We start from the raw sequence: 16,437 nt of genomic DNA, 5'->3' as shown, positions 1-16,437 counted from the left end.
GAAGGCATGAAAAATAACTTTTTTACTATTGTGGAGTGACTATGCAGTTATTTAAGATGTGACTATTTTATAAGCATGGCATCAATCTCCCCAATAAGGGGTGCTTGCAGAACCAGATGATAAAACTTTGCAGCATGAATACATTGCTCTAATTCTTGGAAGAAAAAGTGGGAAGGTAATAGAAATGAAACCAGTTAAGGATCCATCACATAGCCTTGACCCTATCAAGTATGTGAACTCTTACTTATATAGGCTTCAAGTCTTGTTCTGCCAGAGTCTGTTAAGTACCAAAACTAAAGGATATTAAAAAAAAAAAAAATTGAAAATTTGGTCTTTGGAAAATAAAATAGTTTGTGAGTTATGGAGACAGACAGTTGTATCTCATAGCTATGAATCTTAAGCCCTTTTTTGTGTCTCTCCCGACTGTTCTCACTCTGCACTTGTTTTGGCAGTAGGTCCTGATTAGGACCTGAGCAAAATAACAGTGGTTTAAAGATCTCAGACAAGGGCTGGAATTCTGCTCTGAAGACAGGTTTCATTCTACTTTGCTTTAGTCACACCAGTACCTACTCAAGACCAGCCACCTGGACTCACATCTCAGATGTGAAGCTTATGGTAAGCCTTGGTAGGGGCTTGCTCAGAGATAATGTGCCAAATGTATCCCAAATGTTTTAACTCCTCTCAGTTCCATTTTCTGAAATATTTTGAAAATAGTATAAGAACCATTGACCCCAGTAAGTTAAAACAGAATAACAACACTTAAAACAGCTGCTTTCTGGATTATTAAATATGAACTTTAAATGAAACCCTATTAATGACTGTCAGTAATTTCCAAAGCTCATGGATACCGTTGGTTATCTCAACATGGAAGATGCAATACTTACCCCCTTATGATGGAACATATGGCCCTCAACATTCACTTTGTAGGTCTCAACACCCAGTTCTTTTGCCAGTCGGAGAATCCGGTTTTGGGTAGGTCCCACATAGGCTCCACCAACATCTACGTAATTAACGTGTTCGTTCTGTCAAAAGAATACAGGAATCAGAAACTGTGCAGGAAGGTCCTCAATACAAGCATCTAGAAGTAGAAGAAATTATCCCATGCTGAAATGTGCATGGAATGTATGTGTAAGACATTTGGGAAGAATTTCTTCATGGAAATGGTGGTCAGGCATTGGAATGACAAGGTGGTGATTGGCCAAAGGTTGGACTTTAAGATATTAGAGGTCTTTTCTAACTGAAATGATTCTGTGACTGTGATTCTGTGTATTTACTGACCTAAAAGTAGGCAGTATTGAGCTCTGTAATGACAGACACACAGAGTTCACAGTGTCTTCACTTTGTGACACACAAGTGTGCAATTGGGTTTAACTCTCTTTTAAATTTCACTAGTTTTCAGTATCGGCTTTTTAGTCTCACAAAAGACACGAGATATGAAGAAATATCCAACCCCATCAATACTTTGGTTAAATCTAACTGAATTTGTTCAGAATTCATGTTATTTTTCTTGTCACTGCAAAACACTTCATAAATTGAAACCATCTCCAGCTTGTTTTCTTTCTGTAGATACCTGCTTAGACTTAATGCTGCAGATGCTGAGCACTGCACTGCAGTTTTCAAGGAGATTAATCTCCTTTCCAGCACTGCACACCTTGGAGCCATCTGGTCAGCAGCCCCCAGCCATGCCTGTCATCAAAGGTGCTCAATGCACCTCTCAGTCCAGCATTGCACTCACTTGGGAATCAGGAAGCAAACAGGAGGTTTCAGGGATGCATACTATTACAGCAGGTTGATTTCCCAAGACAGTAACACTTTTTAACACTGTTTACAGTGACTATTTTAAGCCAGGCATTCTCAGTGTCACAGAAGGATGGTGTTTATACTTCATGTTTCACACACAATGATTTCTGCTGGAACACCACTGTTTATCTCTGGTTCCCCAGCAATGGCATCTCACATAATTTAAACCTCCCTCACTTTCAGGGTGGGAAACAGAAGTAATGTCTGTATCACATTACCCTGTGCCACATATTATTTCATTTTATTTTTAATGGCAATCAAGATGCAGTTTGTTTTTAGAGGCAGGAGTGTTATTTTGGATAATTTTAAGATGCCTTAAAACGTATGTCTGAGCTGTAATGATGTCTGGTCCTGCTCAGCCTTCTTCTTCTAGGGCTCTAAGTTATCATGCCTGTTACAGCACAAAAAGTGAGATGGGAATAAGAAGAGAAGTGCTCTGACACTCATGTTCTCAGATGATGGTTTCCCTGTGTAATGTGAAAAGCAAAGCAGATCCTGCCTTGGACACAGGCTAAGGAATGTGGGTGGAATTCACCTTAATATAGATGTTTAACACCATTTTAGACAACCCAAGCTATCCAAGACTTCTCTGCAAGGGTGAAAATTTGAGTCGTGATCCAAAGAAGACCTGCAGCTGGATGCCAGACACTTCCAGTATGGCACACAAATCCCACTGGATGGCTCTGAGAGCGGCTTCCAGGTCCAATTTTAAAGGACCTCCTATAAAGAGAAGCCCACTGGCATATATTGCAGTGCAACCTGTTCAAACAGAGCTCTTTTACTTTGACAAAAGTGATGGTACCGCTGATCACCATCGTCCGGAGTAAGCTGCTCAGCCAGTTTTCAGTCCATCTCACTGTCTGCTCTACCAACCCATCTGTTTGTCCCTGAGGATCTTATGGGAGCCAGTGCTGAATTATTGAAGTCTAGGTAGACAATATTCACTGTCCTCCCCTCATCTCCCAAGCCAGTCACTGCCTCTTAGAAGGCTGTCAGGTTGGTCGAGCATGAATTCCTCTTGGTGAACTCATGCTGACTGATGACCTTCAGATTAGTTGCACTGTCACCTTCTGAGGATTGAGTTGAGGCTGCAGGTCCCTTGGGTCAAAAGAATTGGTCTTTTCAAAGATGGGAGTGATGTTTACCACATCATGGACCAGCACAAGTGAGGGTCCACCATCTCAAGAAGCACTTACCCTGATAGTGAATGTCCTTCCTCCAACTCTGTCCCGGGCCTCAAGGACCACCACGCTGACCCCAGACTCAGACAGCAATTTGGCAGCTGACAAACCTACCAGAAGAAGAGAATGTACATTAAAGCAATTGGCAGCAATCAGCCACATTAATGGTCAAAAACTGAACCAAATCTTCAACTAGAGGTTTCAATAAACTGCTGTCAAAAATTCCTGAGAGAAATTAGAAACTTTTCTTGGTGTCTCACCACAGAAATCATGTGGCTGCTGCTTAGCTGCCTGTTATAACCATCTCCACAGGCAGTGTTCACAGACTGAAGTTTCCCCTTTGGATCAGCATTGTGTCATTTTCAAAGCAGTAAAATCTCAATCATTAAGAGACAAACATCTTACTCTTCATCTGTGCAATGCGTAGAAAGGCAGCACCCAGACTGTGGGATTTGCAGTGCTAAAGTGATGAAAATAGTCATGTTGCAGCAAGAAAGTCTTCCAATGCCTTCTCTCACACATAATTCTCTACCCCATTCCTATCCACCCTCGTTCACATGCAGAAGGAAAGTGCTTCACTGTCAGGATTCATTTTCAGCAATGGAGTTTGACCATGACAATCAAAGAGGCTGTATGTAGACACTTTATAAAAGGAATTATGGTCTCAGCAAAAATCATCTAATTATGGGACTTTGTGATGGAGCCACTAGAGACAACTGAAAATTCAATAGGACAGGAGACCTCTTTGCTTTTGACAAATGGGATCTGAAATTGTAAAAAGCAATCATGAGTTGGTGAAATCAGATTGTCCTGTTGCCCTGCAGGCCAGTTTGGCACTGAAGCATTGTTTCTTTGAAGTTGTTTCCCCTCCTTAAGTACACAAAAGCCAGCCTTATTGATCAGAACTTCCAAGATACCCTGCAGGAAGGAATAATGATATTATACTCATGTTTATTACACTAACTCGAAATGTGATTAAAATCAACGGTGAGCCTACAAAGAATGCATGTCTGAAAGGACCAGAGGAGAAGAATCATTCTGGGCAGCATTAAGTGTACTTATTTACTCTAAGGACAATACAGAATAGACTATAAACTTCTGTGCACATAATCTTTTAATGGGGAAGTGAAACACCCTTCACTGGAAACCAGAACTGAGGAAGTTCAAATGTCTGACATAGGCAGAAATTATACATACAACTTTCATACTCATCTGAAAATAACTTTACATCCTTGCAACACATTCTTTAGATTGCTGCTGGAGCATTATTCCATTTGTCTGATATTCTAATTTTTAAAAATGCAAACCATTTGTCAGTGGAGTGGGTATCTTACAAATTGATCTAATTTATTTCAGTAGTTTTGATAACTTTTTTTTTCCTCCAAGAAAGTTTAGAGAAACATATTACAATTTTTTTAAAGTTGATTCTTTAATCCTTTCAGTGATGGCATTCATGTCTTCCTCAACATAGAAACCATGAGTCTATAATGTTGGAAACAAAGAGCAGTATTTTCTTACCAATATTTATATTTTTTATATGAGGAAAAGTGATTTTTCAAAATATATAGCAGGTTTTGTCACCCAATGATGGATTTCCGACATGCACAAAATAAAAGGTTGAATTCTCTATTCTGTGTGAATACAACCAGACACTCAGATCTGAGTGGGTAGTTCTTTTGTAAGAGAGTTTACTGTAGATATACATCTTGAAAAAAATGCATAGTGCATTTACGTGTAATCCTATGGAACATAAAGCAATAAAAAATCTGGCCTAGGTATGAAAAAAGGTTGTATGAAAATCCTCAGTGCCTAAGACCATCATTTCTTGATGTATTCAATAGCCATATTGCTGCCACAGTTGTTTGGAAATAATAATGGTTGCACTGGACTGAGTTGGAAGTTAAGCTTACTACTGGATTATAGCTTAATTACGTGATATATCCAAATAAAGAAGGTCTGCTAAAGGACGAAGAATGTGTTGTAATGTGGCCAAGGTTCTCTAACCTGTTTGCCTGATGCCTTAAGCCCATAATGATTTTCTTATTTTTCTACCTTACAAGTTTTATAGGTAATAGAAGTAGATTTTAGAAATAAACCCCTTTCTCCCTCCTCCCCGTAGTATCCCTTAGTTTATATTCCTCAATCCTTTCACCCCATTCCATACTCCCTATATCAACCCTATTCCCATATTCAGCAGATGATGTTTAGTCTCTTAGTCAAGGCAAACCTGTCTTGTTTGGAGAACGCTTATATCTTGGCCTAAACCGCAGGACAGAGTCAAGGAACTGGGTCACCCTGCTCTCTGTACGCTGAAGATGAAGAAGATGATGAAGAGGGGGTCCCAAAAAGCACCCCAGACCCAATTTCGAGAGGCGGGCCAGGGGGTGGACCAGGCCAAAAGTTATAGGGTGGACACACTTAGGGTTGGCCAAATATTGTTATAAATGTAACATCTCGGGCACAGCCGGGCGCGCGCGTCGTAACATCTATTGCCTTGGCATAATTAAACCCTTTCTTATCTCACCCCAGCTAACGGCTTCTGGATTTTTTTCGTAGCACCAACTCAGCAGGCATCAGCCTGTTAAACTGTACTTCTTGCATTCCAGACTAACAGGTTGTTCGTTTCATTATTGTTAACTCAAGCATCACCTTAGAGACTCGTCCAAAAAGAAAAAGGGCTTCAGAGTTAAAAAAAATGGGAAAGAGCAGGAAATACATTGTGACACCAGAGAGTGACTGTTTGATCGATGGGGTGAGAATGAGAGAGGAAGGAATGAGACCTCCTCGCCAGCTCCCTGCCCCATCTCCTCCTGCTCAGCTCCCCTCAGCTCTCACTTCCCCTCCATCATCTCCGGTACTTCCCCAGAGTTCACTGTGCACCTTCAGGAACTGCCAAGGGAGAGGGCAGCAGTGGATGCCCATCCCTGAAAGCACTGAAGGCCAGGTTGAATGGGGCTTTGAGCAACCTAGCCTAGTGGAAGAATGTCCCTGCTCACAGCAGGGGGTTGGAATGAGATGGTCTTTAAGGTCCCTTCCAACCCAAACCATTCTATGTGAACACACCATATCGAGCTGAACCCAGAACTGGGCTGAGACCTCTCAAGTCGCAGCCAAGACTCAGGTGAGGTAATTAAAACACACTGATGTGTGTTGGTGTGACTGCAGCACAGACATGCCTGTCACAGCCAAGGCTGTGTCTGTGCCCCAGTGACATCTCCACCTCCTCCAAGTGTAGCCTTGAGATAAAGCTGCAAACCTCCCCGAATGACTGGCTGCACTCCTTCCAGGTATCACTCTAATTCTATGAATTAGAAATATACTACTTGCCTCAGCAAGATGGAAGGAGCCTGCCAAAACCATGCCTCATCTGCAGTATCTGGCTGCAGAAATTCACTTACTGTTAAATGAGAATAAACAAGGCGAGACATCCTCCACAAGGGTTTCTATGGCAATCTCACCAGCAGCTCCCCCATCTGAAGATGCCATGCAGGAAAGCTCTGTTCCTATTGATTTTGCAGCACTATTAAGGGACTCAGAATTACTGCTGCTACAGATCACACTGCTGCCACTTTCATTTCAGAAAATTGTCGTAATCCTAGCAAGCAAAGCACTTACAAGTTCATCAAAACAATGGATATACAGTTAAAAAAACCAAAAACTTAAGGTGAACTAATGCCAACCTGCAGACTACAAAACATACCTCATGGCTGAAACACACAGGTGCTGAACAACACTGAATTTTGTATGTAGCCTGATGAAAACTACAACAAAGGCCATATCTTACCTCATAGGAGAGAAAGGTTCAACTCTACAGGTATTGCACAACACTGGGACTTAACAGACCCAACCTTGATCTCTAGACGAGTCTTGTAATGTGGGAAAGGGTTCCCCATTTTGTAGGGGAGCATGCATAAGAGTAGACTTATGAGAATAATTCCAAGTTGCCACAATACTGGGGTTGATACAGGGCATATGAGCAGATATGAGTTCTGTAGCAAAAACAATGTGAGTTTTTAAAAAGTTACTTTATTGGACATGTGATAGTAACTCTATACTAATAAATAGTAATTCTACTTTTTCAAAACCTAGGCTCTGCAAATCCAGAGCACCAAGCAGATTCACTGACATACCATAGTCAGAAGCAAAAATCACCAGCACCTTTCCCTCCTAAGAGACAGCATTTCTCACATGGTGTATGCTGAACCTCTACAAAACACTCAAGGGCAGCGAAGGGGAGTGATGACAGTCTGATACCATTAAACTTTTAACCTTTCAAACTGAGGCCACTCTCTATGTGCCATATGGAGCACACCAAAACAAAGGCAGAGAAAGTTACCTGTTACTATTAAAAAGGAAACTGCTGGTTTTCTACATGCGCTGTTTACCTGTTTGCTAGCTTCTTTGACAAAGTGCACTTGCCTTTTCTGGATCCACTATCAAGCTGAAAGTGTACCAAACCCAACCTATTAAAGCATTCCTTCATAAAATCCTTGTTAATCCACCCTACTATACATGGCGTGGGATAATTATACTGGGTGAAAGAAGACTAGCTTATTACTGTAGTGTTCTAACAAGCTTTAACTGAGTAGCATGGGGAAAAAAGTCTTCCTGGAAAATCCCTACATTTTTCTGATCTTAAGCAGGGAAATAATTTTAAGACTTTTCTGTTTATTATTCTAATAGACATCATTAAAGTGAGAGAATTAGCAATATATCCTTACTGAAGTTCCAAAATAATGGTATCCTAATGCTGTGATTATTTTTACTGTTTCACTGATGGAAAACCTAACTTTTCCTAAACACAATTGAGTAATTAAATCTGGCAGTGGCCACCTTAGTATCAGCTCTCATTTTTTCAGCCAGAAGTCTCTTTGCTAAGTAAACATGTCATGAGAGAAGTAAAATATTTCTGCCATGACCACAGGGTAAAATACCCCCTCCTCACCTCTCTTCTCCTTCTCCCCCATCCCTGATTTTACTGTCATTGGAATTTTTGTGCACATCATAGTATTTAAAGAAGTTTCCAAATAGAGTTAAAATACGCTCAGTTACATCAGACTGACCAGAGAAGTCATTAATGGGCAACAAAATACAGAAGGCTGAGAATGAAAGAACTGTTTCCTTTCACAGACTATGGATTTGAAGATTTTAAATTGCCACTGAAAACATAAAACACCCCCAACAACACTATTAATTAAGTTACAGCCCCTTAAATTCACAAAACAACAAAAATACACAGTGTGGATCACAAGTTTACATTTATTTCTTCTTGAATATTTCTTAATACCCTAACATCACCAATTTTCAGTTTGTCAGGAACGGTGCTTTATCTTTCCACACTTTTTCACATCCTTTCTTATAGAATACTTGATACTGGAGTCAGACTGGGTTCACGTATTTTGCAATTTTCAGGTAAATGTTTTTAATTTCTTTTTCATCAATTCTTTTTTTCCCTTCTAGGAATAAAATACAAACAAATGAAAAAAATGTCCCAAAACCACACCTAAAAACCCAAACAAAAAAACACAACACTCCCCTCCCCAAAAAAACCCAAAACCACAGGATTCAGTAAAGATTTTAAGCAAAAGAAAATAAATATTTTCTATTACACAGTACATTGTCCAACTGAGACCAAGCCCCTTAGTGGTTTCAATGGCACTACTGTCTAAATGCTTTCTACAGATGCAAGCCTTGTTCTGAAGAACACAAAGACAGTTTCTCATGGACAGTTTTAACAGAAACACAGTGGGCAGGAAGAGGGAATTGTACCCTGGGGATGAATCCACTCTCCACACGCTCCCATTGAGATTTTCATGTCCAAAGCCCATTGAAGTAAACATCTCTTCCCCAAAGTAATCCCCTCCTCCCAAAACAAAGGCAGAAAAAGTTACCAAGTATAAGCACTATTAGTTAGAAATGCAGCACACTCCTTTTCTTTACACATTAAAATGAATAGCACCAGTTAAGACAACAATGGTTTGATGCCACCTGATTAATGGAAACATCTAAGGTAATTATCCACATTTTACAACTATTGATCATTTTTTTAGTCTATGCAGAATAAATTCCTGTTAGCTAAAAGTGATCTTCAACTAAATAAGTATGTGAAAAAATGTTGCTGCTGAGTTATGATCAATGTCTCTGCCACAAATTTCAAGAGCACAATCACTGGTATTCCCAGGAAAGACATAATGCCTATCCCATGCCTCTTTTTGTTATGCTGGGATGTTTTGGGATCTGTCCTAACCACCTGGCTATTTCTTTTCCTCCTCAAGGTAAATAACACTTGTAAGATTTCAGACCTACCCAGCTAACAGGAGTATTCTTTCCTACCTTTCAATACCTTTCTCCTAAGCCTGAGGCATGGTGCAAAATCTGCTCCTCAAGGACAAGCCATAAGTTAACAGCACTCTCTTTAGAGCTCTGAATTTGCTAACCTATGAATCATGCTTGTGTACACTTTCTTTTTGCCAAAACCAAACCTGACACATTCTTCACCCAGGAACAGAAACAGCTGTCACTACTCAGGTTGTCCTCTGGGTTAGGGAATGTTTATAAATGAGGCATTTACCATAGAAATCCAAGTGAAAGATATGATGAAAAGTGAACATTTAAATTATATTATCTACTAATATGATATAGAATATATATATATACACATATGAATTATATAATGAACACATCACAACCATATTTTGGCCAAAACTGAATACATAGCACTGGGCATAACACAAAGGAGTGTGTTAATCAAAACCTATGCCAAACATCATAAGGTTTTGCATCTTTAGCAGCAAAACATTAGAATACATTATGAAGAAGGAGGCAAATGGAAACTGGTTCTTCTGCTTATTTGCAAGTATTCTATAAAACATCCATTACACTTTATATGAGTTCCCTGCAGTAAATTTTTGTCATAATGACAGTTTGCTAGCAGTACATTGGGAATTGAGAGCTCTGTGAAACCTTCCCATTTATTTCTGCATCCCAAAAAATGGTCTTTAGGAATCTCTGGTTCTAAATGACAATATATTACCAATGATAAGCTTTCCAGTTGGATCCAGAGAGAAAGCTGGAAGGAACTGGGTAGACAGAGCCCAGCACTGGGGAAATGCAAAGAGATAAACAGAGGATACATTTCAGGAACCAGCTGTCCCACAGGTCAAATCTCAGGCAAATTCAGAAGTAACAGTAGAAAGAAAAATCTACTGGAAACTACTTCAGATTTATACAAGTGGGAATGATTCTATCTTACACCAGCAACTGTGTGTTTGACAGTTTATCTGACACCACCACCCACCAGCAGCTTGGCATGCTGTCAAAACAAATAGAGCAGTATACAACATAAGTTGTGCTGCCATGATAGCCAGCAAGGAAAATCTGCATTTCCTCATTATTGTCTTTCACTCAGAGAATGCAGCCAAGGCGTAGGTAGCTCTAGTGGTAAAGTTGTCCATCACACACTGTGGAGATGGAGATGCCAACACAGAGTTCTTTCCCACGGAGAGGGGAAAAAAAAGTTTTAATAATCTATCATATGTTTTATTTCAATATAAAGACTAATCACTACTATTTTTACATCCCAGATTTTCCTACAATTTGTGGCCCTTGGACTCCTCTGTAAGTGCAATAGAAAACAGTTCTGTTTGCTGGTCGGAAAAATCTAAGCAATCATTTTGTATAACCATGCAATCTCCTTGTTTCTAGATAAGAATAAACGTCTTTTTATGTGGCAATAATAACTATCCGTGTCATAGAATTATAATCTTAAGCGTAAGTTTCAATTACGCCTGTTTTTCCCTTGTGCTTTGTACTTGTAACATGCTGTACCGAAATTTCTTCCAAAAGATATTAGCATACAAGTTTTCTTGGACTTGCCTGCTTCTGGACACACTTCTCCATATCTGAGGCCTCTCTGGTTTGCATTATGTAGACAAACATTATTAATTCTCCATGACATCTCTTGATAAACTTGGCTTCCGTGCAAGGTGAGGTTGGCACATGAATCCACCCCAAACTTCCCACAGAAAAAAGCTGGAGTATTTTGCTTACACCCTTTCCTTTTGACAAATTTGGAGCTCTTTCAGCTTGGATTTTCAGGGTGTGTTTATCAAGCTGATTCTTTTCTGCTGGAAAATCTTGGTCAAAATTGACTGGCTATTTCTAAACATCTAGGGCAAAAAGTATTCTTTGATTCTGAAAACTTGTGGGTTTTTTATTTTTTTTAGTCTGGATTTGGAAGTTCTAGCAGCAACTTGAAATTTGGCAAAGAAGTAGCCTTTGAGTCAACAGCACATTTTGTCATCCATGTGAAAACATGCCCTGATAAGGTCAGTTAGAAAGTTTTGAGAAATTACAGGTCACACATAGGCAGCAGCCATTTTCCAGAACTGACAAGCTGAAATATATGAGGTTTAAGTCAAAACTCTGAGCACTTGGTGCTGTCCAGTTGTTAATGAGCAGTCCCCAAGTAGTGGCTGAGCATCCAGGCCCTCCTTACAACCCATCTTGTGTCTCAGAGTACCTGAGCATGCTGTATCCAAGGGCTATGGAGCCAAAATCTGAATCTCCTGTAATTGTGGCCTTAACTTGCAGAGAAGTAATGTAGCTGGGATGAGGACAGTGTGTTGGGAAAGGTATGGCAATGATATGCTGCATAAAAGGGACAACTTCTGGAAGCTGTCAATACAGTAGTTAGTCCACAACAACTCCAACAAGTGTCCTCACCCTTAAACCAGGCAGCAGAGGACTCTGGTGGGATGTCAGGGTTATGATCCTGACAATTAATCATACACACATCCATGACACATCATGTGCCTTCAGCTTGCTGTGTTTCAACAAATGATGGAATAGCATGGCCTAGACCAAAATGCACAAGTAAAAGGTCAAAATCAATCCAAATCAGCACACACTCTTCAGTTCAGTAGGAAACCCCATAAATAGGAAATGGGAGCAATATTCAAGGCATATAAACAAAAACTCCCTGTGGGTATGGGCAAAGTCTTTAACTTCAGGCATCAGTTTATTTATTATGCTTTGGAATAAAATGCTATAATTAATATTAACTGTATTACACGGGACATTATCTATTAAGAGTGACATAATAAATGTGGATGAGGCTTTTACTGGCCACAATCCACATTTTTAACATGCAAGTCTGTGTGAAAAGAGGAATCTAGCCCAGGCTCTGCAGATCCCTCTCTGTAGGGGTCCAAACACACTTGCTGATGAAGTTTTGACAGTTTGAACATTATTCCATGGGGTACAGCAGGAAAATCTCAGCAGTAGAGGCCACCAGAACTGAGTTCTTCTTCCAAGAGGTTCCCCACTGATCATCACTCTTTGCAGAAGCTCCCTCCATCCCTAGATTGCAGCTTCCTACAGGCAGAGTCAGTTCTGTGTCCCTGGGAATGACCACGTACAGACGTGTGGATACACAGGCCAGGAGCAGGGATGAGAAGAGTGTGTTAGGCTGTTCAGAAATTGGCCTTCAGGACCATGCTTTGCTTTTAGGAATAGGTAACTCTAGATGTGCCAGTCAGGATTTGAGCTTAATTTCATAAATACTGTACAAATATTTTTAAAAGTCATAACCTCACCACTGGGAAGCTCACACTTAATATAACAAGCACCCTGCTTGTATCTCATACACATCTCTATTTCTAGTAAATAATTAGTTTATTCCAAAGTTTCCCATCCTTTCTTGCAAGCACCAGGTAATGAGTATTTAAATACAGAAGAAGGAAAGAAGAGAGATGAGTCAACTGCAAATTTAACTTCAGAGACAGAAACAGCAAGTCAAGATTGGAGTCAGAGAGATGTTGAGAGGAAATCCTGTCCAGATTGGAGCATGTTTTACTAGGTATCCCACCAGAAGCAAAATTCTAGATACAGATTCCTTTTTTTTTTTTTAAGACCAGAAAGCAGCACTGTCTAACCTCTTGCAGAAGTGAGGCATAGGTGTATTGGCACATGAATGGTAGTGACAGAGAAGCTGTGCAAAAGCAAAACAGACCATGTCTGTTATAATCCTCACCTATGAATGTCATTGTAGAGCAAAGATGGATTAATTATTAAATAAGGTATTTATTGTCTATTTTTCAAAGGCTGCTTTCTTAAAACGATGCCTGTTCTAATTCATAACAAGCAAACACCAATGTCTGTGCCACTGACAATGGGTTTCCATTGACATGAAAAATGTTCCTGTACCCCATGAGTGCTGTGACGTGTTTATTTGTCTTCCTTATGCCACTGACAAATTTTCAGGGACTGTGAAAATGCCTTGAAATTTCCTGCTTGGCTCCATTTCAGTCCCCACACCAGGTTTTGATCCAAGGCATAAGTGTTCTGAAGCAGCTTACTGATTCTTGTGCTAGTGAGGCAAAATACCACTTAGAAATGCTTGATGCATTTTCCAAAACAATGCAAAAGGCTGGAAAGCTGGAGGAGTAAGGCACCCTGAAGGGAATGAGAGCTTCTCAGAGCCCTAAAACACCATATCAAGATGACATTGCCATCAGCTGCACACAGAATGGGTGGTAATTCCCTAAGGACACGCTGTGCATTACAGGAACCTTAAGGATGAAGACCAAATGTCTCTTTCTAGCAGGAAAATTACCAGGCATCTGGTAAAACTAAAAAGCAAGAAAATCTAGGTCCAAACTTTTTCCTTCTGTTCGGTGATACTACAGATTATTTGCACAATCACATACTCACAAATAATTATTTAAACAATTGCCATTCTTTTAGTAAATGAAATAATGTAATTAAGTAAACCATTTGCTGTTTCACACACTAATTCCCTGCAGATTAAGGAAAGGAAAGCCTCTGACTCCTTCACAATAGTAATAAAACCTAACTTTACCTACAGCAATAATGGCTGTAGTAGAGCTGAAGTCACACAGTCACAAAACTCACCTTTTCTGAATCATTAGTGAAGCAAGGACTGTCTGAAAACTGAAACCTGGCTGATGCTGCCAACACAGTATTGATCTGACAGAGAAACTAAATATGGATTTTTCTCCAACATAAAAACATTCTTATATTAGGTATCATAAGAATAATTAATTATTGCAAAATAATTAATAAAGCAAAGGATGAGGGGCCACCATGCACTTGCTAGTGTCAAAGTAGATCTGAAGAGTATTTTGGGAAGTGGTGCCTAGTAAAGTCTGAGGAGGGAATTGGGCTGCCTGTAATTGGCACAGCTCTTTTCACAGCGACAAACCCCAGATATTCCCCGATGTTTTTCTGCAGTATTTATCAAAACACCTGTCAGCTCAGCAAGAGCAACCTGAAAAACCCTCAGTGTCAAAATGCAATCTATCTCGGGACGCAACAACCCCAGCCTGTATCCCTGCATTCTCCCGCACCTGTGGACCCCTGCAAAGTCAGTTTTCCTACAGACTCCCTCCGGGTGAGCACGAAGTACAAACCAACGCAACGAGCAGCAATTTCGCCCTAAAACAGCTATTTGGATCATTTCCCCCTTTCTTTTCCCCAAGCGCACCTGAAGCCCCTGGAGACCTGACACTCGTTATCCATCGTTATCCATCGTTATCCATCGCCATCCCCGCCGCCCCCAGATCCCCTGCACCGGTGGCGCAGGACGCGCTCCGGGACCGCGCCCGCGGGGAGGGCCGGCGGGTGATCCCCCCGAGACCCACCTGAGATGCCGCCCCCGATCACGACCACGTCGTATTTCTGTGCCATGGCTCTTTCCCCACGGTCCCTCTCCCAGCTCCGGTGGTGGCGGCGGCTCCGTCCGGGCTCCGGTGCCGGGATCGGGACAGCGCCGTCCCGCCCGCCCCGGTCACGCCCCTGGGCGGGGCCAGGCGGCACATCCACCAATGGGAGCGGTCAGAGGGCGGGGTCTCGCCTGGCCAGGCCCCGCCCCCGGTCCGGCCCGACGGGGTGGGAGCGGGACTGGGAGTGCTCGGGGGGGACCGGGAATGTTTCATCCCATGGGCACGGCTCGGACCGGCTAGGTGTTGCACCAGTCCAAGAGGTTTAAACAAGAACAAGTGGCGGGTCCCGCACTTCGGCCACAACAACCCCGTGCAGCGCTACAGGCTGGGGACACAGTGGCTGGACAGCGGCCAGGCAGAAAGGGACCTGGGGGTTCTGTTTGACAGGAAGATGAACATGGAATCCTGGCCTATATCAGGAATAGTGTGGCCAGCAACGCTAGGGAAGTGATTCTTCCCCTGTATTTGGCACTGGTGAGGCTGCACCTCGAGTGCTGTGTCCAGTTCTGGGCCCCTCAATTCAGGAAGGACATTGAGATACTGGAGCATGTCCAAAGAAGGGCAAAAAGGCTGGCGAAGGGATTGGAGCACAAGTCCTATGAGGAGCGGCTGAGGGAGCTGGGAGTGTTCAGCCTGGAGAAAAGGAGGCTCAGGGGAGACCTCATCACTCTCTGCAACTCCCTGACAGGAGAGTGTAGCCAGGTGGGTATCACTCTCTTCTCCCAGGCAGCCAGCAATAGGACAAGAGGACACAGTCTTAAGCTGAGCTAGAGGAGGTTTAGGTTGGACATTAGGAAGAAGTTCTTCACAGAAGGAGTGATTGGGCATTGGAATGGGCTGCCCAGGGAGGTGGTAGAGTCACTGTCCCTGGAGGTGTTTAAGGAAAGACTGGTTGTGTCACTAAGTGCCATGGTCTAGTAGACAAGGTGGTTTTAGGTCAAAGGCTGGACTTGATGATCTCAGAGATCTTTTTCAACCTAATAGATTCTGTGATTCAGGAGGGATGGCAGCAGGCAGGCGGCAGCATGCTTGTTGCAGGATGCAGCACATGGAACAGCCTGTGCTCGCTTAACCCCATGTTAGTAACTCACAGTGAGTGTGGGAGAGGAGGAAATCTATAGAGCCGGAGGTTACAGCAGCATACAATCCTCATCTGCTCCTAGAATCAAACTGTGCTCCATCCATGAGCCAGGGAATTAAGGGTTAACCTCTCCATGAAAGTGTCTTCCCAAAGACAATGCCTGAAGTAATAACTGGTTGTCAAAATTCATAGTAGTTAGTCCTTAGCTACTATTCCTGCCCTGGAATACCTGATGGTTGTGATTTTTTTTTCCATGCATTTTACAGCTTGTACGGTTTTATTGATAAAGTGCAAATGTCATTTCTGTGAAGTGAGAAAAAAGAGAGAGAGCCTGTCCATCCATCCCCTTCCAAGTAAGCACAGAAGACCTTTAAAATTCACACAATTACAGAAAATTCTAATGCTGTTTCATGTTAAATATTGATATAAGTTTTGAGTTGCCCGATTCTGCAGTCATATTCCATTCCTGTGTATGACCAAAGAATCAAATGAGACTGCAATACTAAATTGTGCCAAATGAGTGAGATGTAGACCTGTTGGAGTGAATCCAGAGGAGGGCTACGAAAAAGGTCTGGAGCACCTCTACTATGAAGATATTTTGAAAGAGTTCTGTTTGTTCAGCCTGAAGAGA

The 16,437-nt window shown here is 41.7% G+C and overlaps 1 protein-coding gene across 1 annotated transcript in view; it reads right to left on the bottom strand.

The window, feature by feature from the left end:
• The window catches only part of LOC113970287 (amine oxidase [flavin-containing] A-like), a 37,936-nt gene extending 23,165 nt beyond the window's left edge, over window positions 1-14,771 (bottom strand). The window contains exons 1-3 of the mRNA XM_027689066.1: window positions 14,645-14,771; window positions 2,997-3,091; window positions 885-1,022 (exon numbers count right to left, since the gene is read on the bottom strand). Of these exons, the coding sequence (XP_027544867.1) occupies window positions 885-1,022; window positions 2,997-3,091; window positions 14,645-14,690 (279 nt within the window). The 5' untranslated portion in view covers window positions 14,691-14,771. The remainder of the gene's footprint in view (window positions 1-884; window positions 1,023-2,996; window positions 3,092-14,644) is intronic.
• Between the last annotated feature and the right edge of the window lie 1,666 nt (window positions 14,772-16,437).

Source organism: Neopelma chrysocephalum, unplaced genomic scaffold, assembly GCF_003984885.1.
Source record: "Neopelma chrysocephalum unplaced genomic scaffold, ASM398488v2 Primary Assembly neopelma1_76, whole genome shotgun sequence".
NCBI lineage: Eukaryota > Metazoa > Chordata > Aves > Passeriformes > Pipridae > Neopelma > Neopelma chrysocephalum.
Note: the sequence above shows the minus strand (reverse complement) of the source record. Positions and strands in the feature narration are given on the sequence as shown.